Source organism: Scyliorhinus torazame, chromosome 19, assembly GCF_047496885.1.
Source record: "Scyliorhinus torazame isolate Kashiwa2021f chromosome 19, sScyTor2.1, whole genome shotgun sequence".
Taxonomy (NCBI): domain Eukaryota; kingdom Metazoa; phylum Chordata; class Chondrichthyes; order Carcharhiniformes; family Scyliorhinidae; genus Scyliorhinus; species Scyliorhinus torazame.
Genome location: NC_092725.1, coordinates 24,341,229 through 24,368,558, shown reverse-complemented (window position 1 = coordinate 24,368,558; position 27,330 = coordinate 24,341,229). Strand labels below are relative to the sequence as shown.

General features: G+C 50.3%; 1 protein-coding gene across 1 annotated transcript in view; it reads left to right on the top strand.

Annotated features, from left to right (window-relative positions):
- Positions 1 to 27,330, top strand: part of LOC140396642 (autism susceptibility gene 2 protein homolog) — a 79,900-nt gene that overhangs the window by 27,371 nt on the left and 25,199 nt on the right. The window contains exon 2 of the mRNA XM_072485436.1: positions 19,443 to 19,628. Coding sequence (XP_072341537.1) covers positions 19,443 to 19,628 — 186 coding nt within the window. The remainder of the gene's footprint in view (positions 1 to 19,442; positions 19,629 to 27,330) is intronic.

The window sequence follows — 27,330 nt, the reverse complement described above, 5'->3', positions numbered from 1 at the left end:
CACTGCACCTCCGCCTTCCTGGTGGTCACCAGGTCGAATTCGGCCTGGAGGCTACGCTCTTCCTCAACAATCCTTCCTCGGGCTCCTCCGCATACCTCCTGTCTACCCTCACCATCTCCCCCACCAGCCTCTCCTCGCTCCCTCCGCTCCTTTTGGGCCCTAATGGAGATCAGCTCTCCCCTCACCACCCCCTTCAGTGCCTCCCATACCATCCCCACTTCGGACCTCCCCGTTGTCGTTGGTCTCCAGGTACCTCTCTATACTTCCTCGGACCCGCTCGTCCGCCAACAGCCCCACCTCCAAGCTCCACAGCGGCCGCTGGTCCCTCTCCACCCCCATCTCCAAGTCCACCCAATGCGGGGCGTGGTCCGAAATGGCTATTGCCGAATACTCAGTATCCTCTACTCTCGCTATCAGTGCCCTACTCAAGATGAAAAAGTCGATTCGGGAATAAGCCTTATGGACATGTGAAAAGAATGAAAATTCCCGAGCCCCCGGCCTTGCAAATCTCCAAGGGTCCACCCCTCCCATCTGGTCCATAAACCCCCTCGGCACTCTAGCCGCCCGCCGGCTTCCTACCCCGTCCTAGACCTGGAGCGATCCAGTGCCGGATCCAGCACCGTGTTAAATTCTCCCCATTATCAGGCCCCCCACTTCAAGTCTGGGATCCGACCCAACATACGCCGCATAAAACCCGCATCGTCCCAGTTCGGGGCATACACATTGACCAGTACCACCCTCTCTCCCTGCAACTTACCACTTAGCATTATGTACCTGCCGCCATTATCTGCCACAATGCTCGACGCCTCAAACGACACCTTTCCCACCGAGATCGCCACCCCTCGATTTTTGCCATCCAGCCCCGAGTGAAACACCTGACCTACCCACCCTTTCCTCAATCTTACCTGGTCTGCCACCTTCAGGTGTGTCTCCTGAAGCATAGCAACATCCGCCTTAAGCCCCTTCAGGTGCGCGAACACGCGGGCCCGCTTAACCGGCCCATTCAATCCCCTTACATTCCAGGTTATCAGCCGGATCAGGAGGCTACCCGCCCCCCCTCCCCGTCGACTAGCCATGACCCCATCTCGGCCACCCCACGCCCGGCCTGTTCCCCTCAGCGGCATACCCCCGTCTCGACCCCCCCCCCACTCGCTCCAGCTCCTCCTTGACCATAGCAGCAGCAACTGGATTCCCAACCCCCCCCTCCCCCCCCCCCCCCCCCCCGGGCTAGGACCCATCCTAGCTGATTTACTCCCCCATTGCACTTCCGCAAGTCAGCTGACCCCGGCCACTCCCGCCTCTCCTTCGACTCCTCCCATTGTGTGGCACACCCTCCTCTCCCGTCCCCGTCCATAGGCTCTCCCCCATCCCCTTCCGTTCAAAGCGCGGGAAACAACCCTCGCTTCCCTGCCCCCTCCACTTCAGCGCGGGAAAAAGCCCGCGCTTTCCACCTCTGACGCAGCTCCTTTTACAGGCCCGGTCCCCTCACCCCTGGCTCGGACTTCCCCCTCCCCCGCGGGGCCCCATCTCACCTCCAAGAGCCCCCCTGACCAACCCAACCCAAACAGTGCCCAACCTGCCTCAGCCACCCTCACCAACCCGAAAGAGCAAAAACACAAAGAAAAAGAAACCCGGAGCAATACAAAGGCCCCCCCCCCCCCCCCCCTCGAAACAAAAATAAACAGAACATATCAACCGCAGTCCCCAATCGTCCATCCCGACCCTCAATCTGTGTCCAACTTCTCGGCCTGAACAAAGGCCCACGCCTCCTCCGGGGACTGAAAGTAATGGTGCCGGTCCTTGTAGATAACCCACAGTCGCGCCGGCTGCAACATGCCAAACTTCACCCCCTTCCTGTGCAGCACCGCCATCGTTCGATTGTACCCGGCCCGCCTCTTCGCCACCTCCGCACCCCAGTCCTGATATATCCGAACCTCCGCGTTCTCCCACCTGCTGCTCCTCTCCTTCTTGGCCCATCTGAGCACACACTCCCGATCGACGAACCGATGGAACCACACCAGCACCGCCCGCGGAGGCTCGTTAGCCTTGGGCCTCCTCGCCAGCACTCTATGGGCCCCTTCCAGCTCCAGGGGCCCCTGTAAGGACCCCGCTCCCATCAGCGAGTTCAACATGGTGACCACATAGGCCCCCACGTCTGGCCCCTCCAGCCCCTCCGGGAGGCCCAGAATCCGCAGATTTGTCCGCCTTGACCGATTCTCCATCTCCTCGAACCGCTCCTCCCATTTCTTGTGGAGCGCCTCATGCGCCTCCACCTTTACCGCCAGGCCTAAGATCTCGTCCTCATTGTCAAAGATCTTTTGTCGAGCCTCTCGGATTGCCACCCCCTGGGTCGTCTGTGTCTCAAGCAGTTTATCAATAGACGCCTTCATCGGCTCTAGCAGGTCCGTTTTAATCTCTCTAAAGCAGCGCTGGATACCCTCCTGTTGCTCCTCCGCCCACTGCCTCCACGCTGCCTGGTCTCTGCCCGCTGCCATTTTGTCCTCCTTCCCTTGCACCTTCTTCGGGTCACCACCACCTTTTTTGTCGCCCCGCTCTTAGTTGAAGCCATATACTGATGGGGAGCTGTTGTAGACTCCTTCTCACACAGGGAAACGTTGAAAAAGTGCCTTTGGGGGCCCTGAAAAGAGCCCAAAAGTCCGTTTGTGCGACTTAGCTCCGCATAGCCGCAACCGGAAGTCTGCCCAGCACAGGCATGATGGATTGCCTGCCTGTATACCAGGGTTCATGATTAAAATGTCAGGACTGGCGGTGGCTATGGGAAGAGAGCGGCGCAGTGTGATTAGTTTAAGGATTGATACAGGGCTAACGGGGAGAGGGAGCGGGGCAGTGGGATTAGTTTGGGGATTGATACAGGGCTGTGGGGTGAGTGTGGGGCAGTGGGATTAGTTTGGGGATTGATACAGGGCTATGGGGGAAGAGAGTGCGGCAGTGGGATTAGTTTGGGATTGATACAGGGCTGTGGGGACTGCAGAGCAGTGGGATTAGTTTGGGGATTGATGCAGGGCTATGGGGAGAGAGTGGGGCAGTGAGATTAGTTGGGGGATTGATACAGGGCTATGGGGTTAGAGCAGGTCAGTGGAATGAATTTGGGGATTAATACAGGGCTATGGGGAGAGTGGGGCAGTAGGATTTGTTTGGAGATTGATACAGGGCTATGGGGAGAGCGGGGCAGTGGGATTAGTTTGGGGATTGGTACAAGGCTATGGAGAGAGAGTGGGGCAGTGGGATTAGTTTGGGGATTGGTACAGGGCTATGGGGAGAGAGTGGGGCAGTGGGATTAGTTTGGGGATTGGTACAGGGCTATGGGGAGAGTGGGGCAGTGGGATTAGTTTGGGGATTGGTACAGGGCTAGGGGAGAGAGCGGGGCAGTGGGATTAGTTTGTGGATTGGTACAGGGCTAGGGGAGAGAGCGGGGCAGTGGGATTAGTTTGTGGATTGATACAGGGCTATGGGGAGAGAGCGGGGCAGTGGGATTAGTTTGTGGATTGGTACAGGGCTATGGGGAGAGTGAGGCAGTGGGATTAGTTTGGGATTGATACAGGGCTATGGGGAGAGTGGGGCAGTGGGATTAGTTTGGGGATTGGTACAGGGCTATGTGGACTGTTATGCGCCAGGGTTTAGAGAACCCCAAAGTGTATCATGGCGTTCACCTGACCCACAACTTTTAATAGATTGTGGTATGGGGAGCACACGGCCCACTACACGTGTGGTACAGCAGAAATGGGAAAGTATTTTTTTAAAGCAAAACATTGTTTATTCTATGAACTCAGTTAACCTTTTCAAAACATACAGTGAACATCTTAGCAACCATCAATTCAAATACAACCCCCAAAGAATACAACACTAAGTAATCCTTAAGCTGTCCTTTTAACATCCATAAGACTTTGGGCAGCAAGGTAGCATTGTGGATAGCACAATTGCTTCACAGCTCCAGGGTCCCAGGTTCGATTCCAGCTTGGGTCGCTGTCTGTGCGGAGTCTGCACATCCTCCTTGTGTGTGCGCGTGGGTTTCCTCCGGATGCTCCGTGTTTCCTCCCACAGTCCAAAAATGTGCAGGTTCGGTGGATTGGCCATGATTAATTGCCCTTAGTGTCCAAAATTGCCCTTAGTGTTGGGTGGGGTTACTGGGTTATGGGGATCGGGTGTTGACCTTGGGTAGGGTGCTCTTTCCAAGAGCTGGTGCAGACTCGACGGGCTGAATGGCCTCCTTCTGCACTGTAAATTCTATGATAATCTATGACTTTAAAAAAAAAAGAACTTTTAACAGAAGCACATCAGGTTAAAGTCGCTGCTGAGAGCAGTTATTCGTTTTAAATCACCAAAGGATCAATTTGCATTCTTTCGATTACAGAGAGAGAGAGAGACTCTAATACATCTTCTGGGTGTGACTGCAGCTAACCAGCTTTGAAAACGAAACTAAAACACATTCTGCAGCAAACAGCCGAAAACGAAAGTAAATAGCTGACAGACAGCCCACCTCTACCCATTTATAAACACTCATTCCTTAAAGGTACTCTCACATGACACCTCCCCCCAAGAAAAAAAAACCCATCAACTTCAAGATGGTTTCATTTTTCACCTTTTCACTGTCCTTTAAGAAATGCACACAGTAAATATACTTTTTCGTTTCAAAAAGAGCAACACACACAAACATGTATAATAATATAGTCCATTTTTTTCATTCTTCCTCCTCCAACTGAAATTACTTCCGTTCATCACATTCGTGACAAAGCATCGGCTATCACGTTTTCTCGTCCTGCCACATGTACTATTTTTAAATGAAATGGCTGTAACAATAAACTCCAGTGAAACAGTCTAGCATTTAAAGGTTCACCTACCACTGGTAACAACACCAAAACTTTATCTCCACTTGCAAAACTACGAACTTTGGATATCTTGTCCGCTACCCGTTTCACCACATTTTGTGCCACTTTCAAATGTTGTCTAGCCAATTCACCTACTCTATTTAATCGTTCCCTAAAATTTGACACGTAATCCAATAATGTAATTTCCGATTTCTCACTCAAAGAACAAAGAAAAATACAGCACAGGAACAGGCCTTTCGGCCCTCCAAGCCTGTGCGGACCATGCTGCTCGTCGAAACTAAAATCTTCTACACTTCCTGGGTCCGTATCCCTCTATTCCCATCCTATTCATGTATTTGTCAAGATGCCCCTTAAATGTCACTATCTTCCCTGCTTCCACCACCTCCTCTGGCAGCGAGTTCCAGGCACCCACTACCCTCTGTGTAAAAAAACTTGCCTCATACATCTCCTCTAAACTTTGTCCCTCGCACCTTAAACCTATGTCCCCTAGTAATTGACCCCTCAACCCTGGGAAAAAGCCTCTGACTATCCACTCTGTCTATGCCCCTCATAATTTTGTAGACCCCTATCAGGTTGCCCCTCAACCTCCGTTGTTCCAGTGAGAACAAACCGAGTTTATTCAACCGCTCCTCATAGCTAATGCCCTCCATACCAGGCAACATCCTGGTAAATCTCTTCTGCACCCTCTCTAAAGCCTCCACATCCTTCTGGTAGTGTGGCAACCAGAATTGAACACTATACTCCCAAGTGTGGCCTAACTAAGTTTCTATACAGCTGCAACATAACTTGCCAATTCTTATACTCAATGCCCCGGCCAATGAAGGCAAGCATGCCGTATGCCTTCTTGAATACCTTCTCCACCTGTGTTGCCCCTTTCAGTGACCTGTGGACCTGTGCACTTAGATCTCTCTGACTGTCAATACTCTTGAGGGTTCTACCATTCACTGCATGTTCCTTACCTGCATTAGACCTTCCAAATGCATGATCTCACATTTGTCCGGATTAAACTCCATCTGCCATCTCTCCGCCCAAGTCTCCAAACAATCTAAATCCTGCTGTATCCTCTGACGATCCTCATCGCTATCCGCAATTCCACCAACCTTTGTCATCTGCAAACTTACTAATCAGACCAGTTACATTTTCCTCCAAATCATTTATATATACTACGAACAGCAAAGGTCCCAGCACTGATCCCTGTGGAACACCACTAGTCACAGCCCTCCAATCAGAAAAGCACCCTTCCATTGCTACTCTCTGCCTTCGATGACCTAGCCAGTTCTGTATCCATCTTGCCAGCTCAACCCTGATCCTGTGTGACTTGACCTTTTGTACCAGTCTGCAATGAGGGACATTGTCAAAGGCGTTACTGAAGTCCATATAGACAACATTAACTGGCAGAGCTACATCAATCATCTTTGTGACCTCTTGGAAAAAATCTATCAAGTTAGTGAGACACAACCTCCCCTTCACAAAACCATGCTGTCTCCAGCTGATACATCCATTTGCTTCCAAATGGGGGTAGATCCTGTCTCGAACAATTCTCTCCAGTAATTTCCCCATCACTGACGCAAGGCTCACCGGCCCGTAGTTCCTTGGATTATCCTTGCTACCCTTCTTAAACAAAGGAACAACATTGGCTATTCTCCAGTCCTCCGGGACATCACCTGAAGACAGTGAGGATCCAAAGATTTCTGTCAAGGCCTCAGCAATTTCCTTTCTCGCCTCTTTCAGTATTCTGGGGCAGATCCCATCAGGCCCTGGGGACGTATCCACCTTAATATTTTTCAAGATGCCCAACACCTCGTCTTTTTGGATCTCAATGTGACCCAGGCTATCTACACACCCTTCTCCAGACTCAACATCCACCAATTCCTTCTCTTTGGTGAATACTGATGCAAAGTATTCATTTAGTACCTTGCCCATTTCCTCTGCCTATCCTTCAGTGGACCAACCCTTTCCCTGGCTACCCTCTTGCTTTTTATGTACTTGCAAAAAGCCTTGGGATTTTCCTTAACCCTATTTGCCAATGACTTTTCGTGACCCCTTCTAGCCCTCCTGACTCCTTGCTTAAGTTCATTCCTACACTCCTTATATTCCACACAGGCTTTGTCTGTTCCCAGCCTTTTAGACCTGACAAATGCCTCCTTTTTCTTTTTGACGAGGCCTACAATATCTCTCGTTATCCAAGGTTCCCAAAATTTGCTGTATTTATCCTTCTTCCGCACAGGAACATGCTGGTCCTGAATTTCTTTTTTTAACAAACAATTTTATTGAGGTATTTTAGGCAGAGAGAAAAAGTGACATTGTACAGTACAAAAAAAAAAGTCAAGGCACAAATTAAACATAGTGCAAACCATGGCTCTGTTCACGCACGGACCTGCCCCAATATACCCCACCTCTACTCTACCTTACAGACACTTACTCCTCTGCGAAGAAGTCAATAAATGGCTGCCACCTTCGGGCGAACCCTGGTAGCGAACCTCAAGGCGAACTTGACTTTCTCTAGGCCAAGAAAGCTCACCATGTCCGATAGCCATACCACAGCCCTCGGGGGCTTTGAGTCTCTCCTGAATTCCTTTCAACTGTCATTTGAAAGTCTCCCACATGTCAGGTGTTGATTTACCCTCAAACATCTGCCCCCCCCCCCCAATTTTCAGTTCCCGCCTAATATTGTTAAAATTAGCCTTCCCCTAATTTAGCACATTCACCTTAGGACCACTCTTATCCTTGTCCACCAGCACTTTAAAACTTACTGGATTGTGGTCACTGTTCCCGAAATGCTCCCCTACTGAAACTTCTACCACCTGGCCGGGCTCATTCCCCAAAACCAGGTCCAGTACCGCCCCTTCCCTAGTTGGACTATCTACATATTGTTTTAAGATGTCCTCCTGGATGCCCCTTGCAAACTCTGCCCCGTTCAAGCCCGTAGCACTAAGTGAGTCCCAGTCAATATTGGGGAAGTTGAAGTCTCCCATCACAACAACCCTGTTGCTTTTCTACCTATCTGCTCCTCTATCTCCAGCTGGCTGTTGGGAGGCCTGCAGCAAACCCCCAACATTGTGACTGCACCTTTCTTATTCCTGATCTCTACCCATATAGCCTCGCTGCCCTCGAGGTGTCCTCCCGCAGTACAGATGTGATATTCTCCCAAACCAGAAGCGCAACTCCGCCACTCCTTTTACATCCCCCTCTATCCCGCCTGAAACCTCTAAATCCCGGAACGTTTCGCTGCCAATCGTGTCCTTCCCTCAACCAGGTCTCTGTAATGACAACAACATCATAGTTCCAAGTATTAATCCAAAGTACTAATCCAAGCTCTAAGTTCATCTGCCTTACCTGTTCTACTTCTTGCATTGAAACATATGCACTTCAGGCCACCAGACCTGCTGTTTTTAGCAACATCTCCCTGTTTGCTCTTCCTCAGAGCCATACTGGCCCTGTTCCCTTGTTCTTCCTCAATGTTTTCACCTTCTGACCTATTGCTCCGGTACCCCCCCCCCCCGCCATACTAGTTTAAACCCTCCCGTGTAACACTAGCAAACCTCGCGGCCAGGATATTTATGCCCCTCCAGTTTAGATGCAACCCGTCTTCCTTATGCAGGTCACGTCTGCCCTGGAAGAGCTCCCAGTGTTCCAGATAACGTAAACCCTCCCTCCTACACCAGCTGTTTAGCTGCTCTATCTTCCTATTTCTAGTTCATTCACCTGAGGAAGGAGCAGCGCTCCGAAAGCTAGTGACATCGAATCAAACCTGTTGGACTTTAACCTGGTGTTGTAAAACTTCTTACTGTGCTCACCCCAGTCCAACGCCGGCGTCTCCACATCATTCCTATTTCTAGCCTCACTGGCACGTGGCACAGGGAGTAATCCCGAGATTACAACCCTAGAGGTCCTGTCTTTTAACTTGCTGCCTAGCTCCCTGAAGTCCTGCTGCAGGACCTCATGCCCTTCCTGCCTATGTCGTTAGTACCAATATGTACAATGACCTCTGCCTGTTTGCCCTCTCCCTTCAGGATGCCCGCTACCCTGAGACATCCTGGACCCTGGAACCAGGGAGGCAACATATCATCCTGGAGTCTCTTTCACGTCCACAGAAGCGCCTTTCTGTGCCCCTGACTATAGAGTCCCCTATGACTATTGCCCTTCTGCGCTTTGACCCTCCCTGCTGAACATCAGAGCCAGCCGTGGTGCCACGGCTCTGGCTGCTGCTGTTTTCCCCTGATATGCTATTCCCCCCAACAATATCCAAAGTGGTATATCTGTTCGAGAGGGGGACAACCACAGGGGATTCCTGCACTGACTGCCTGCCCCTTTTGGTGGTCACCCATCTCTCTGCCTGCACCTTGGGTGTGACCACATCTCTCTAACTCCTATCTATGACTCTTTCCGCCAACTGCATGCTCCTAAGTGCATCCGATTGCTGCTCCAACCGAACCACGCGGTCTGTGAGGAGCTGCCATTGGTTACACTTGCTGCAGATGTAGTCGCCAGAATGCTGGAAGCATCACAGATCTGCCACATCTCACAGTTGGAGCACTGCACCCCGCTGAGTAACATTTAAGCACTAATTAATTAATTTGAAATAAACACTTTAATTATTGTTAGATTGAGTTACAATTGACTATGGCCCTGACACTAGATGATTTTTACTGTAAAATTAAATGCTAAATACCGATCACTGCCCTCCGGTTTAGTTACTCTACTATCTAGTTAATCAATTAGATTTGTTTTGCAATATTATTTTTTTCCCAAAATTTAACAGATTCCCAACCAGCCAATAGGTCACAGCTTTACTGTGATGTCACTTCAGTTTTACCCCCCACGCAATTTGAAAAGGTAATAAAAATAAAAATCACTTACCTTCCCATGATGCTCCCTGGTTCTCTCCCTGCAGATTAACAGTTACAGAAGAAAGAGAATAAAACGGTAGGGAAAACGTACCTTCTCCCACTCTGCACTGAATTACCTGCCCACTTTTCATCCACCTGCATATGTACAGGTCTCCATTTTCTCATCAAGACATCATTTTTACAGTAATAACACTCCGATTCCTCTTCCGTATATGCTTTCTGATACATCTGTTTTATTTCTATATCTCTCTGTTGCAACTCCGCCAATTTTCCTGAACTAAAAATATCCGCCTCATCCTCCACCTGTTCTTTTCCAACCAAGACTGCCTGCTGTGATAGTGGAGTCGGACACTTTAGGAACTTTCAAGCGGTTATTGGATAGGCACATGGAGCACATCACAAAGACAGGGATTGGGATAGCTTGATCTTGGTTTCGGACAATGCGCGGCACAACATTGAGGGCCGAAGGGCCTGTTCTGTGCTGTACTGTTCTATGTTCTATCTGATCAAAAATCGTTTATGATAATTGCACTTCAACTTCAACCTCATCTTCACTCTTTGATTTCTCCTCTTGTCTTAACCTGTGACTTTGCGAGCTTGTTACTACACAATCCTGAAAAATCCCATGTTATTCGTCCTTCAACATTTCAGTTGTCTGATTTTCCATTGGCTTATCAACCAAAGTAGGCATCACTCCCACCTGCGATCCAGCTATATCATTGTCCAAGATAAACTGTATTCCTGGACAAGATAGTTTGTCTATTACTCCTACTACCACTTCACCGCTCTTCACTGGACTTTCCAACCTTACCTTATATAATGGAACACTACTCCTCTCACCCTGTATTCCACATATTCCCATCTTTTCTGGCAATATTCTTCCCGGACGACTTCCGGGTCGCGGCGATGCGGAGCTAAGCCGCGCGAGTCGGAAGCTCCCGCAGAAACGGACCTACAGACCTGCATGGACTGGACCCGCAGTGAAACGGCGAGGAAAGCGACCCTGGAGCAGCGGGAGAAGAAAGAAGAAAAAAACAAAATGGCGGCGCCCATGGACCGAGAGGAGATGAAAGAGTTCATCAAGTGCTGCTTCGAGGAGCTGCGTAAGGAGATGGTGGCGCCTATACTAGCAATGGTGGAAAAACTTGGAGCAACCCAGAAAGCCCAAGAGGTGAAGATCCAAGAGATCCAGGAAAAAGTGAGTGAGAACGACTACGGGCTCGTGGGCCTGGCGGAGAGAGTGGAGCGGCACGAGGCGCTGCACAGGACGTGGGCGGGAAGACTCGAAGACCTGGAGAACAGATCAAGGAGAAACAACTTGAGGATCCTGGGACTCCCAGAAGGAGTGGAGGGGGCCGATGCCGCGGCATATGCGGGCACAATGATCGGGACGCTGATGGGTGCGGAGGCCCCCCCGGGATTGCTGGAGCTGGATGGGGCGCACCGAGTGCTAGCGAGGAAGCCCAAGACCAAAGAGCCGCCAAGGGCGATGGTGGTGAGATTTTACCGGTTTACCGTCAGAGAGAGGGTCCTGAAATGGGTCAAGAAGGAACGGAGCAGCAAGTGGGACAATGCGGAGATCAGAATATACCCGGACTGGAGCGCGGAGGTCGCGAATGGGAGAGCGGGTTTCAACCGGGCCAAAGCGGTGCTGCATCGGAAAGGAGTGAAATTTGGAATGCTGCAGCCAGCGCGACTGTGGGTTACACATAATGGCCAACACCACTACTTCGAAACGCCCAAAGAGGCGTGGACCTTTATACTAGCTGAAAAATTGGACTCTAATTGAGGGTTTGTGTGGGAGGGGGGTGTTTGAGGGTTGAAGTATGATGGTTGTTGTACATAGGGGGTCAACCACGCGCAGGAAAGGATATATGGGCTGGGGGAGAGGGACAAGGCCATGACAGGAGCTGCGCCATGGGAGGCGGGGCAGGCTTTGGGAAGCGCGGGGTTGTCTTTCCCGCGCGCGGCAAAAAAAGGCGGGAAGGGGAACAAAGGAATGTACATTGATTGGGAGATTCCCACACGGGGGGGTTAAAGGGATGGCGGGGGAAGCCGGGGTCAGCAGGTGTCAGCTGACTTACGGGAGGGATATGGGGGGAGCAAAAAAGCTAGACGGGGATCTAGCAGGGGGGCAGGGAGGGGAGAGGAGAGGGGGGCGGGGGGAAAGGGTTGCTGCTGCACTGGCCGAAAGAGAACGGGACACAGAAGAGGTGGCTGGGGCGGGGGTCCCCCCAGCTGGGGGACTGGAGAGTGAGGGAGACGCGGACAAGGGACTGGCCCAGAAAAGGAGATGGCTAGTCGGCGGGGGGGGTGGGGGGGTGAGAATCCCTCCAATCCGGCTGATAACGTGGAACGTGAGGGGCCTGAATGGGCCGGTGAAGCGGGCTCGAGTGTTCGCGCACTTGAAGGGATGTGGCAATGATGAAGGCAGATGTGGCAATGCTCCAAGAGACACACCTGAAGGTGGCGGACCAGGTCAGGTTAAGAAAGGGATGGGCAGGACAGGTATTTCATTCGGGATTGGACTCAAAAAATAGAGGGGTGGCAATTCTGGTGGGAAAGCATGTGTCATTTGAGGCCAAGACTATTGTAGCGGATAATGGAGGGAGATATGTGATGGTGAGTGGTAGGTTGCAAGGGACGTGGGTGGTGTTGGTAAATGTATACGCCCCAAACTGGGATGATGCTGGATTCATGAAGCGCATGTTGGGGCGCATTCCGGACCTGGAGGTAGGAGGACTAATAATGGGAGGGGATTTCAATACGGTGCTGGACCCAGCACTGGACCGCTCCAGATCAAGGACGGGAAGGAGGCCGGCGGCGACCAAGGTACTTAGTGAGTTTATGGATCAGATGGGGGGAGTGGACCCATGGAGGTTTGCAAGACCGCAAGCCAGGGAATTTTCTTTTTTCTCCCACGTGCATAAGGCTTACTCCCGGATAGATTTCTTTGTTCTGGGCAGGGCGCTCATCCCGAGAGTGGGGGGGACGGAATTTTCGGCCATAGCCGTTTCGGACCATGCCCCGCACTGGGTGGAACTGGAGCTGGGAGAGGAGAGGGACCAACGCCCGCTGTGGCGGCTGGATGTGGGACTGCTGGCGGACGAGGTGGTGTTTGGGAAGGTGAGGGGGTGTATTGAAAGGTACTTGGAGGCCAACGACAACGGGGAGGTGCGAGTGGGGGTGGTATGGGAGGCGTTGAAGGCGGTGATCAGGGGAGAGCTGATCTCCATCAGGGCTCATAGGGAGAAGATAGAGGGAATGGAAAGGGAGAGGCTAGTGGGGGAGATCTTGCGGGTGGACAGGAAATACGCAGAGGCCCCGGAGGAAAGATTACTTGGGGAAAGGTGACCGCTCCAGACGGAGTTTGACCTGCTGACCACGGGCAAGGCGGAGGCACAGTGGAGGAAGGCGCAAGGGGCGACTTACGAGTACGGGGAAAAGGCTAGTCGGATGCTGGCGCACCAGCTCCGTAAGAGGGCGGCAGCGAGGGAAATAGGGGGAATCAAAGATGGAAGGGGAGCCACGGTTCGAAGGGCAATGGAAATAAATAAGGTATTTAAGGACTTCTATGAAGAGCTGTACATATCCCAGCCCCCAGGGGGGCAAGGGGGGATGAGGCGATTCCTGGACCAGCTGGGGTTCCCGAGGGTGGAGGAGCAGGAGGTGGTTGGTTTGGGGGCACCAATTGGGTTGGAGGAATTGAGTAAGGGTTTGGGGAGCATGCAGGCGGGGAAGGCCCCGGGGCCGGACGGGTTCCCGGTGGAATTCTATAGAAAATATGTGGACCTGCTGGCCCCGCTACTAGTGAAGACCTTCAACGAGGCAAGAGAGGAGGGAACCCTGCCCCAGACAATGTCGGAGGCGACAATCTCCCTGATTCTAAAGCGAGACAAGGATCCACAGCAATGTGGATCGTACAGGCCAATTTCGCTCCTCAATGTGGATGCTAAGCTATTGGCGAAGGTACTGGCCACTAGGATTGAGGAATGTGTCCCGGGGGTGATTCACGAAGACCAAACGGGCTTCGTAAAGGGCAGGCAGTTAAATACCAATGTGCTGCGGCTCTTAAACGTGGTAACGATGACATCGGAGGAGGGACAGGCGGAGATAGTGGCAGCTATGGACGCGGGAAAAGCCTTTGACCGAGTAGAGTGGGAGTACCTCTGGGAGGTATTGCGCATGTTTGGTTTCGGGGGAGGATTTATTAGATGGGTTAAGCTCCTTTACAGCGCCCCGGTGGCGAGCGTAGTGACAAACCGGCGGAGGTCGGAGTACTTTCGGCTGTACTGAGGGACGAGACAGGAGTGCCCCCTGTCCCCCCTCTTGTCTGCATTGGCGATCGAACCCTTGGCCATATCACTTAGGGAGTCTCAGAAATGGAGGGGGATAGTCCGCGGGGGAGAGGAGCATCGGGTATCGCTATATGCGGATGACCTGCTGCTATACGTGGCGGACCCAATGGAGGGGATGGTGGAGGTCATGCAGACACTGAAGGAGTTTGGAGAGTTCTCGGGCTACAAGCTTAATGTAGAGAAGAGTGAGCTTTTTGTATTACAGGCAGGGGACCTACCGCTGAGGAGGGCAGAGAGGAGTTTTCGGTATCTGGGGATCCAGATAGCCAGAAGTTGGGGGGCCCTACATAAACTGAATTTGACGAGGGCGGTGGAGCAAATGGAGGAGGGTTTTAAAAGATGGGACATGCTCCCACTCTCGTTGGCGGGTAGGGTGCAGTCGGTCAAAATGGTGGTCCTTCCGAGGTTTTTGTTCGTGTTTCAGTGCCTCCCCATCGTGATCACCAAGGGCTTTTTCAAGAGAGTAGGTAGGAGTATCATGGGGTATGTGTGGGCAAATAAGACCCCGAGGGTTAGGAAAGGGTTCTTGGAACGCAACAGGGACCGAGGAGGGTTGGCTTTGCCAAACCTAGAGAGTTACTACTGGGCAGCAAATGTGGCGATGGTCCGTAAGTGGGTTATGGAGGGAGAGGGGGCGGCATGGAAGAGGATGGGGATGGCGTCCTGTAAAGGAATGAACCTGGGGGCGTTGGTAACGACACTGCTGCCGCTCTCGCCGACAAAATACACCACAAGCCCGGTGGTGGCAGCAACACTAAAGATCTGGGGCCAGTGGAGAAGACACGGGTGCAATGGGAGCATCGGTGTGGTCCCCGATCAGGGGTAACCACCGGTTTGTCCCGGGGAAGATGGACGGGGGGGTTCCAAGACTGGCATCGGGAGGGGATAAGAAGAATGGGGGACCTGTTTATTGACTGGACATTTGCGAGCCTGGGGGCACTGGAGGAGAAATTGCATTTAGATATATGCAGGTGAGGGCTTTTGTGAGGCTACAGGTGAGGGAATTTCCGTTGCTCCCGGCACAAGAAGTTCAAGATAGGGTGATCTCGGGGGTATGGGTCGGGGAGGGCAAGGTGTCGGAAATATACCAAGAGATGAAAGAAGAGGAGGAAGCGCTAGTAGAAGAACTGAAAGGTAAATGGGAGGAGGAGCTGGGTGAGGAGATTGAGGAAGGGCTATGGGCCGACGCCCTGGGTAGGGTTAATACCTCCTCCTCGTGTGCCAGGCTCAGTCTGATACAATTTAAGGTGGTTCACAGAGTGCATCTGACGAGGGCGAGGCTGAGTAGGTTCTTTGGGGTAGAGGATAGATGTGAAAGATGTTCATGGAGCCCGGCGAACCATGTCCATATGTTTTGGTCATGCCCGGCATTGGAGGGGTTCTGGAGAGGAGTGGCGGGAGTAATATCCCAGGTGGTGAAAGTCCGGGTCAAGCCAAGCTGGGGGCTAGCAATATTTGGAGTGATGGATGAGCCGGGAGTGCAGGAGGCGAAAGAGGCCGGCATTCTGGCCTTTGCGTCCCTAGTAGCCCGACGAAGGGTCTTGCTATTGTGGAAGGAGGTGAAGCCCCCTAGCCTGGAGGCCTGGATTAACGACATGGCGGGGTTCATAAAATTGGAGAGAATTAAGTTCGCTTTGAGAGGGTCTGCACAGGGGTTCTACAGGCAGTGGCAACCGTTCCTAGAATATCTCGCGGAGCGTTAGAAGAAGGTCGTTCAGCAGCAGCAGCAACCCTGGGGGGGAGGGGGGAACGAGAGACTGTTTGAGGGGATGGACGAGCGGGAGATAGCATGGAGGGTGGGGGGAAACGGTACGCGCGGCCAAGAGCCAGTGTATAAAGCTATGTAAATCTACCATCTTGCCATGTATATATCTTGCTCAGGGAGAATTTGCGTTATTTTGGTACGGGGGGGGGGGGGGGGGGGGGGGTGGGGGGGGGGGGGGTGATTGAAAGGGGGAAAAATTGTGTTGTTAAAAAATATTTAAAAAAAAATATATATATATTCTTCCCGGACTACATAACGCCTCATCTCTTACCATTAAAGATTGACTTGCTCCCGTATCTGTTAAAATTGTGACTTCTTTACCTACTCCTCCTGATACACATGAGTAAACTTGACCCACACAAGCAAATTCTTTAAAGTCATCTGGCACCTTCTTATCAATCACCCCTTGATCAGGCTGTACAATCTTTTGCACCTCTTTTGCTTCACTTGGGTTTTCCTTTACCACTCTAACAAACCCCACTGTTTTACCACATCAGCTTTCCCAGTGCTTTTCTTCAACCACCAACACTGACTTTACATGGCCTAGTTTATTACAGTGAAAACATTTGAAACTTTTCATTTCTTTTCCACCCTCCTGGATTTATTTTTTAATCTGAGGTACATTCGCCTTATTGTCTACCATCAGATCACCTTTACCTTTACCACGTGAGTATTTCTCATGTCCCCAGTTTCTATCCCTCACCGGCTGAAACTGATGTCGGAAACCAAGCTTTTATTTATGAACTAATTCATTATCTTCTGCCATTTCTGCTGCTACTCTCGCAGTTTTAACCCTCTGTTCTTCCACATGAGTTCTCACTACATCAGGAATTGAATTTTTAAACTCCTCCAAAAGTATAATTTCTCTGAGAGCTTCATACGTTTGGTCTGTTTTCAAAGCCCTTATCCACCTATCAAAATTACTCTGTTTGAGCCTTTCAAACTCCATGTATGTTTGACCAAATTCTTCCCTGAAATTTCTAAACCTTTGTCTGTAAGCTTCAGGCACAAGTTCATATGCACCTAAGATGGAGTTTTTCACCTCCTCATACATCCCAGATACTTCCTCCGGTAGTGATGCCCTCCCTACCAGGTTTGTTTGAATCAGTAATACCCACATGTCCAGTGGCCATTTCATTTGTTTAGCCCCCTTCTCAAATGAAATGAAAAAGGCTTCTACCTCCTTCTCATCAAACCTTGGCAATGCTTGGACATATTTAAATAGATCCCCACCAAGCCTTTGACTTTGACGCTCTTTCTCACTATCCTCATCACTATCATCCAACTGTACGTTTCCCTTTACGTCTGCCAATTTTAACTGACTGTCGTGTTTCATGGCCATTTTCTGAAGTTCAAACTCTCTCTCTTTATCTTTATCCCTGATCTGTATCTCCCTTTCTCTTTCTTTTTGTTATGCTCGGGCTATTCTTTCTGTTTTCCTTTCTTCTCTCTTTTTTTCCTCTCTCTCTCTTTCATATTCAAGCTGCTTTAATTCTCATGTTCCATTTGTTCAATTTGTAACTGAATTTTTGCCATTTCCAATGTGTCAAACAGTATCTCAGACAACTTTAAATGCTTAGCCACCACCATAATTACCTCATCTTTTTGCATTTTGTCAGGTAATGCTAACTGCAATGTTTTTGTCAATTCTAACAGTCTGCTTTTAGTCTCTGTCTGTAAGGTACTGAGTGACCATCTCCACCCCCAAAATCGTCAGAGCCTCTGAAAGAGCCATTGTCCACAACACACTCCCTACTGAAACTAAAATACCACACCTGAAAAGCAACCACAATATGCTCACCCCTCACTGTCTTTAAGTTCACAAAGCCAATCCAATAGATAGACTTTTAGCCTGGACGAGCCCCCAATTTGTTATGGGACAGAGTTTAGAGAACCCCAAAGTGAATCATGGAGTTCACCTGACTCTCAACTTTTAATAGATTGTGGTATGGGGAGCACACGGCCCACTCTACAGGTGTGGTACAGCAGAAATGGAAAAGTATTTTTTAAAGCAAAGCAATGTTTATTCTATGAACTCAAGTTAACCTTTTTAAAACATACAGTGAACATCTTAGCAACCATTATTTCAAACACAACCCCCAAAGAATACAACACTAAGTAATCCTTAAGCTGTCCTTTTAACATCCATAAGACTTAATTTTAAAAAAAACTTCTGACAGAAGCACATCAGGTTAAAGTCACTACTAAGCGCAGTTATTAGTTTTAAATCACCAAAGGATCGATTTACATTCTTTCGATTCCAGAGAGTGACTCTAATACACCTTCTGGCTGTGACTGCAGCTATCCAGCTCTGAAAACGAAACTAAAACACACCCTGCAGCAAACAGCAGAAAACGAAAGTAAAAAGCTGAGAGACAGCCCAGCTCCACCCACACTCTGCAGTCGTAAACACCCATTTTTTAAAGGTACACTCAATACAGATACTTACATACAAACTCATTTATAAACAACCATTTCTTAAAGGTACTCTCACATGACAGGAGGAGAGAGCGGGTCAGTGGAATGAGTTTGGGGATTGATACAGGGCTATGGGGAAAGAGCGGGGCAGTGGGACTAGTTTAGGGATTGATACAGGGCTGTGGCGAGAGAGCGGGGCAGTGGGATTAGTTTGAGATTAATACAAGGCTGTGGGGAGAGAGCGGAGCAGGGGGATTAGTTTGAGGATTGATGCAGGGCTGTGGGGTTAGTGGGGCAGTGGGATTAGTTTGGGGATTGATACAGGGCTAAGAGGAGGGAGAGGACAGTGGATTAGTTTGGGGATTGATACCGAGCTGTGGGGAGGGAGAGGACAGTGGATTAGTTTGGGGATTGATACAGGGCTATGGGGTGAGAGCGGGTCAGTGGGATTAGTTTGGGGATTGATACAGGGCTATGGGGTGAGAGCGGGACAGTGGGATTAGTTGGGGATTGATACAGGGCTAAGAGGAGGGAGAGGACAGTGGATTAGTTTGGGGATTGATACAGGGCTATGGGGAGAGCGCGGGGCAGTGGGATTAGTTTGGAATTGACACAGGGCTATGGGTAGGAGCGGGACTGTGGGATAGGTTGGGGATTGTTACAGTGCTATGGGGAGAGCGGGTTAGTGGCGGAGAAGGCTTGAGTGGCTGAATGGTCGTCTGCTGTTCCTTTTTCTCAGGTGATGAGAAGATCGGAATTTTCTGGCGTTTCCCCCCTCATGAGACACCGAGCAGTTACAGTCCATGGATTCAGTTGATGGCAGGTCACTGGTAGGAAGCGGAAGACCCTTTTTTAGAGTGGAAGCATTCTCAGCTAGGGAGAGTTTCATTTGTGCTGCCTTTCAGTCTACTGAAATACAGTACCCCAGGGCCGAAAATAGCCCCGATATCCCCAGCAACGCTGGCACAATGTTAAATTTACAACTCCGGATGGTCCTCCTATGGTCAATGGCCGTGCCAAACCATTACCATCACCAAGCTTTCCATTTCTGGTAATCTTCGCAAGTGGCATTCATCTGGTGAATAGTAAACATTATAAATGGGGAAAAATAAATGTTTGATGGCAGGAGCTGCAGAAGTGAAGGGGTACGGCACTGTGCATTCCCGTCCGTCACGCACTAACACCCTCGTTGTTTCTTCCCCAGAAAGACACGATGCCGAAGCCCCCTGAGCGAGTTGACAACCAGAGGAAACGGCTGGAAAAGCGGAAGCCCGAGGAGAACAGGCAGAGCTCGCCATGCGAAGGGCCGAGGAGGGCGGAGAGCCCTGAGCGGGGGCAGAACCGGCACAACGGGGAGAGGGATCATCGGAACCCGCCGCCAACCAAAAAGGTCAGGACACGCAAACACACGCACATATAACCTCCTGCCCTCTGGATGCAATAACAGATACCCGGGAGTGAGTTACAGACTGGAATCTAATCGAGGGGTTCGGGGTGGTTTATATATAGAATAACAGATACCCGGGAGTGAGTTACAGACTAGAATCTAATCGTGGGGTTCCGGGTGGTTTATATATAGAACAACAGATACCCGGGAGTGAGTTACAGACTGGAATCTAATCGAGGGGTTTGGGGTGGTTTATATATAGAATAACAGATACCTGGGAGTGAGTTACAGACTGGAATCTAATCGAGGGGTTCAGGGTGGTTTATATATAGAATAACAGATACCCGGGAGTGAGTTACAGACTGGAATCTAATCGAGGGGTTTGGAGTGTTTTTTTAATCTAAATTTAGAGTACCCAATTCATTTCTTTTCCAATTAGAACATAGAACTATACAGCTCAGTACAGTCCCTTCGGCCCACGATGGTGTGCCGAACTAGTCTGAAACTAAGATCAAATCAGCCTACTCCCAATCATTCTAGTGCACTCCATATGCCTATCCAATAACCGCTTGAAAGTTCCGAAAGTGTCCGACTCCACTACTGTAGCTGGGAGTGCGTTCCACGCCCCAACCACTCTCTGAGTCAAGAACCTACCTCTGACATCCCTCCTATATCTTCCACCATGAACCTTATCGTTATGCCCCCTTGTAACAGCTACATCCACACGAGGGAAAAGTCGCTGAACGTCCACTCTATCAATCTCTCTCATCATCTTATTCACCTCAATTAAGTCACATCTCATCCTGCTTCGCTCCAATGAGAAAAGCCCTATCTCTCTCAACCTTTCCTCAGAAGACCTACCCTCCAATCCAGGCAGCATCCTGGTAAATCTCCTTTGCACCCTTTCCAATCCTTCCACATCCTTCCTATAATGAGGTGACCAGAACTGCACACAATACTCCAATGTGGTCTAACCAAGGTCTTGTACAGTTGCAGCATAACCTCACGTCTCTTAAACTCAATCCCCCTGTTAATAAATGCTAGGCTTTCTTCACGGCTCTGTCCACTTGGTTGGCAACTTTCAGAGATCTATGGACATGATCTCCGAGATCTCTCTGCTCCTCATTCTTCAGAACCCAGCCGTTAACCCTGTAATCCACATTCAAATTTGTCCTCCCAAAATGAATCACCTCACACTTATCAGGGTTAAATGCCATCTGCCACTTTTCAACCCAGCTCTGCATCTTATCAATGTCTCTTTGCAGCCTACAACAGCCCTCCACATTATCCACTACTCCACCAATCTTGGTGTCATCAGCAAATTTACTAACCCAACCTTCAACTCCATCATCCAAGTCATTGATAAAAATCACAAATAGCAGAGGACCCAGCACTGATCCATGTGGTACACCGCTGGTGACTGGACTCCAGGATGAACATTTACCATCTACCACCACCCTCTGTCTTCTATGTGATAGCCAGTTACTGATCCAATCGGCCAAATTTCCCTCTATGCCATGCCTCCTTAGTTTCTGCATGAGCCGACCATGGGGCACCTTATCAAACGCCTTGCTAAAATCCATGTATACGACATCAACTGCTCTACCTTCATCTATGTACTTAGTTACCTCCTCAAAGAATACAATCAAACTTGTGAGGCAAGACTTACCCCTCACAAATCCGTGCTGACTATCCTGGATTAAGCAGTATCTTTCCAAATGATCATAAATCCTATCCCTCAGGACCCTTTCCAATAATTTACCTATGACCGAAGTGAGACTAACCGGCCTATAATTCCCAGGGTTGTACCTATTCCCTTTCTTGAACAAGGGGACAACATTCACCCCTCTCCAGTCTTCTGGCACTATTCCTGTAGACAGTGAGGACATAAAGATCACAGCCAAAGGCTCTGCAATCTCATCTCTCGCCTCCCAAAGAATCCTAGGATATATCCCATCAGGCCCAGGGGACTTATCTATCCTCGGACTTCTCAAAATTTCTAACATCTTCTTTCCAAATATCTACCTCCTCCAGCCTGCATCGCACTAGCCTCCTCAACAACATGGCCCCTCTCCTTTGTGAACACTGAAGAAAAGTATTCATTTAGGGCCTCTCCTATATCTTCAGATTCCATGCACACGTTCCCACTACTGTCCTTGACCGGCCCTAACTTCACCTTGGTCATTCTTTTATTCCTCACATAAGTGTAAAAAACCTTGGGGTTTTCCTTGATCCTACCCGCCAAGGACTTCTCATGCCCCCTCCTAGTTCTCCTAAGCCCTTTCAAGAGCTCCTTCCTAGCTATCTTGTGTCCCTCAAGTGCCATAACTGAACCTTGTTTTCTCATCCTTAAATAAGCCCCCTTCTTCCTCTTGAGAAGACATTGAATCTCTTTTGTAGACCATGGTTCCCTCACTTGACCATTTCCTCCCTGCCTGACAGGGACATACATATCAAGGACACGCGGTATTTGCTCCTTGAACAAGCTCCACATCTCAATTGTGCCTATCCCTTACAGTTCCTGTTTCCATCTTGTGTTCCCCAATTCTTGCCTAATCGCATCATAATTACCCTTCCCACAGTTATAAATCTTGCCCTGCCATATGTTCCTATCCCTCTCCATTGCTATAGCGAAAGTCACCGAATTGTGGTCACTATCTCCAAAGTGATCTCCCACAACCAAATCGAACATTTGGCCCGGTTCATTACCCAGTACCAAATCCAATGTGGCCCTGCCTCTTGTCGTCTATCCACATATTGTGTGGGGAAACCCTCCTGCACACACTGGATAAAACAGCCCCATCCAAACTATTCGAACTATAGTGGTTCCAATCAATATTTGGAAAGTTAAAGTCACCCATGGCAACTACCCTGTGACTGCTGCACCTATCCAAAATCTGCATTGCAATCTTTTCCTCCATATCTCTGTTACTGTTTGGGGGCTTATAGAAAACGCCTAACAAAGTAACTCTCCTTTCCTATTTCTTTTTTTAAAAAAATATATTTTATTCAAGTTTTTTGTCCAAACATAACAATACGTAGTGTTTATTTTACACAACAATAAAGCAATATAAATAACCGTGGCCAGTTTTGAACAGATAAATAAGTAATATATAAACAAAAACAAAAAACAAAACTAAATGGCAACTGCCTTGTCCAAAATAAATACTCTCAAAATACAATCCAACAATCCAATATACAATTACATATACCAAATACCTATACATATACAATAACATCCCTGAGAGTCCGCCCGATTTCTCCTCCCCCCCCCCCTCTCCCCTGGGTTGCTGCTGTTATCTACTTCTTTTCAATTCCCTCTATCTTTCTGTGAGGTAGTCGACGAACGGTTGCCACTGCCTGGTGAACCCCTGAGCCGAACCCCTTAACACTAACTTAATCCGTTCTAACTTTATGAACCCTGCCATATCGTTTATCCAGGTCTCCACCCCCGGGGGTTTGGCTTCCTTCCACATTAGCAATATCCTGCGCCGGGCTACAAGGGACGCAAAGGCCAACACGTCAGCCTCTCTCGCCTCCTGCACTCCCGGCTCTTCTGTAACCCCAAATATAGCCAACCCCCAGCTTGGTTCGACCCGGACCCCCACCACCTTCGAAAGCACCTTTGCCACCCCCACCCAGAACCCCTGTAGTGCCGGGCATGACCAGAACATGTGGGTGTGATTCGCTGGGCCTATTGAGCATCTCTCACACCTATCCTCTACCCCCAAAAAATTTACTAAGCCGTGCTCCAGTCATATGCGCCCTGTGTAGCACCTTAAATTGTATCAGGCTTAGCCTGGCACACGAGGACGATGAGTTTACCCTACGTAGGGCATCAGCCCACAGCCCCTCCTCAATCTCCTCCCCCAGTTCTTCTTCCCATTTCCCTTTCAGCTCATCTACCATGATCTCCCCCTCGTCCCTCATCTTCCTGTATATGTCCGCCACCTTACCGTCCCCCACCCATGTCTCTGAGATCACTCTATCCTGCACTTCCTGCGTCGGGAGCTGCGGGAATTCCCTCACCTGTTGCCTCACAAAAGCCCTCAATTGCATATACCGAAATGCATTCCCTTGGGGTAACCCATATTTCTCCGTCAGCGCTCCCAGACTAGCAAACGTCCCATCTACAAATAGATCTCTCAATTGTACTACCCCAGCTCTTTGCCATGCTCCAAATCCCCCATCCATTCTTCCCGGAACGAACCTATGATTGTTTCTTATCGGGGACCGCACCAAAGCTCCCGTCCCTCCCCTATGCCGTCTCCACTGCCCCCAAATTTTCAATGTAGCCACCACCACCGGGCTTGTGGTGTATTTCTTTGGTGAGAACGGCAACGGCGTCGTCACCATTGCTTGCAGGCTAGTCCCCCTGCAGGACGCCCTCTCCAATCTCTTCCACGCCGCTCCCTCCCCTTCTCCCATCCACTTACACACCATTGAAACATTGGCGGCCCAATAGTACTCACTTAGGCTCGGTAGTGCCAGCCCCCCCTGTCCCTACTACGCTGCAAGAATCCCCGCCTTACTCTCGGGGTCTTCCCAGCCCACACAAAACTCATAATGCTCTTCTCAATTCTTTTGAAAAAAGCCTTCGAGATCACCACCGGGAGGCACTGGAACACAAAAAGAAATCTCGGGAGGACCACCATTTTAACCGCCTGCACCCTACCTGCCAATGACAGGGACACCATGTCCCATCTCTTGAAATCCTCCTCCATCTGTTCCACCAACCGTGTTAAATTTAGCCTATGTAATATACCCCAATTCTTGGCTATCTGGATCCCCAGGTACTGGAAGTCCCTTGTTACCTTCCTCAACGGTAAATCCTCTATCTCTCTGCTCTGCTCCCCCGGATGCACCACAAATCGCTCACTTTTCCCCATGTTCAGTTTATACCCTGAAAAATCCCCAAACTCCCCAAGTATCCGCATTATCTCTGGCATCCCCTCCATCGGGTCCGCCACATATAGCAACAAATCATCCGCATACAGAGATACCCGGTATTCTTCTCTTCCCCCCCTAAGTACTCCCCTCCACTTCCTGGAACCCCTCAGTGCCATGGCCAGGGGTTCAATCGCCAATGCAAACAATAACGGGGACAGAGGACATCCCTGCCTCGTCCCTCTATGGAGCCGAAAATAGTCAGACCCCCGTCCATTCGTGACCACGCTCGCCATCGGGGCCCTATACAGCAACTGTACCCACCTGATATACCCATGTCCAAAGCCAAATCTCCTCAGCACCTCCCACAAATAATCCCACTCCACTCTATCAAATGATTTCTCGGCATCCATCGCCACCACTATCTCCGCTTCCCCCTCTGGTGGGGGCATCATCATTACCCCTAGCAGCCTCCGTATATTTGTATTTAGCTGTCTCCCCTTCACAAACCCAGTTTGGTCCTCATGGACCACCCCCGGGACACAATCCTCTATCCTCATTGCCATTACCTTGGCCAGAATCTTAGCATCCACATTCAGGAGGGAAATGGGCCTGTATGACCCGCATTGCAGCGGGTCTTTTTCCTTCTTTAGGAGGAGCGATATCGTTGCCTCTGACATAGTCGGAGGCAGCTGCCCCCTTTCCCTCGCCTCATTAAAGGTTCTCATCAGTAGCGGGGCCAGCAAGTCCAAATATTTCTTATAGAATTCAACTGGGAATCCGTCTGGTCCCGGGGCCTTCCCCGCCTGCATGCTTCCAATCCCTTTCACTATTTCCTCCGTCTCAACCTGTGCTCCCAGCCCCACTCTCTCCTGTTCCTCCACCTTAGGAAATTCCAGCTGATCCAGAAAGCACATCATTCTCTCCTTCCCATCTGGGGGCTGCGCTTCATATAATCTTTCATAAAATGCCTTGAACACTCCATTCACTCTCTCTGCTCCCCGCTCCATCTCTCCCTCCTCATCTCTCACCCCCCATCTCTCACCCCCCCCCCTATCTCCCTCGCTGCTCCCCTTTCCCTCAGTTGGTGGGCCAACAACCTACTCGCCTTCTCCCCATATTCGTACTGTACACCCTGTGCCTTCCTCCATTGTGCCTCTGCCTTATCCGTAGTCAACAATTCAAATTCTACATGTAGCCTTTGCCTTTCCCTGTATAGTCACTCCTCCGGTGCCTCCGCGTATTGTCTGTCCACCCTCAGCAGTTCTTTCAACAACCGCTCCCTTTCCCTACCCTCCTGCTTTCCTTTATGTGCCCTAATAGATATCAGCCCCCCTCTAACCACTGCCTTCAGTGCCTCCCAGACCACTCCCACCTGTACCTCCCCATTATCATTAATTTCCAAGTACCTTTCAATACACCCCCTCACCCTTAAACACACCCCCTCATCTGCCAATAATCCCATGTCCATTCTCCAGGGTGGAAGCTGTTGTTTTTCTTCCCCTATCTCCAGGTCCACCCAGTGTGGAGCATGATCCGAAATGGCTATAGCCGTGTACTCCGTCCCCGTCACCTTTGGGATCAGTGCCCTTCCCAAAACAAAAAAATCTATTTGTGAAAATACTTTATGTACATAGAAGAAAAACGAAAACTCCTTACTCCTAGATCTACTAAATCTCCAGGGATCTACTCCTCCCATCTGCACCATAAAATCCTTAAGCAGCCGGCCTCCTTCCGGTCCTGGACCTCGATCTGTCCAGCCCTGGGTCCAGCACCGTATTAAAGTCTCCACCCATTACCAACTTTCCCACTTCTAGGTCCGGGATTCGTCCTAACATACGCTTCATAAAATTGGCATCATCCCAGTTCGGGGCATACACGTTCACTAATACCACCGCCTCCCCTTGCAGTTTGCCACTCACCATCACATATCTGCCCCCACTATCCGCCACTATAGTCTTTGCCTCAAACATTACCCGCTTCCCCACTAGTATGGCCACCCCCCTGTTTTTTGCATCTAGCCCCGAATGAAACACCTGCCCCACCCATCCTTTGCGAAGTCTAACCTGGTCTGTCAGCTTCAGATGCGTTTCCTGAAGCATAACCACATCTGCCTTAAGTTTCTTTAGGTGTGAGAGTACCCGTGCCCTCTTAATCGGCCCGTTCAGCCCTCTCACATTCCACGTGATCAACCGGGTTGGGGGGCTCTTTTAACCCCCCCCCCTTGACAACTAGCCATTTCCTTTTTCAATTCAGCTCCTCGCCCGGTTCCCACGGAGCTGTATCCCCCCCCCCAGGCGGCGCCCCCCCCCGCCCCGACCCCCCCTCCCCCCCCCCTCCCATACCAGCTCCCCCTTCTCCCCAGCAGCAGAAACCCAGTTAACCCCCCCCCCTGCTAGATCCCAAGCTAGCGTAATTGCACCCCCCATGTTGCTCCCAGAAGTCAGCAAACTCTGGCCGACCTCGGCTTCCCCCGGTGACCTCGGCTCGCACTGTGCGAGGCCCCCTCCTTCTTGCTTCCCTGTTCCCGCCATGGTTACCATAGCGCGGGAACAAAGCCCGCGCTTCCCCTTTTGGCCCCGCCCCCAATGGCCGGCGCCCACAGCTCCTCATCCTCCCTCACCCCCTCCCCCACGACATGGGGAAGAGAGCGAAGTTACAGGGTCGCAGGTTTAACAATCTGGGAAGTCCTCTCTTCCCCCTTTTCCCCCTTCATCCCACAAATTCACCCCCCCACTTTTGTCCCAAACGTTCTTTTTCTGGCCCGCTCACTCCAGCTTCTCCTCAACAATAAATGTCCACGCCTCGTCTGCCGTTT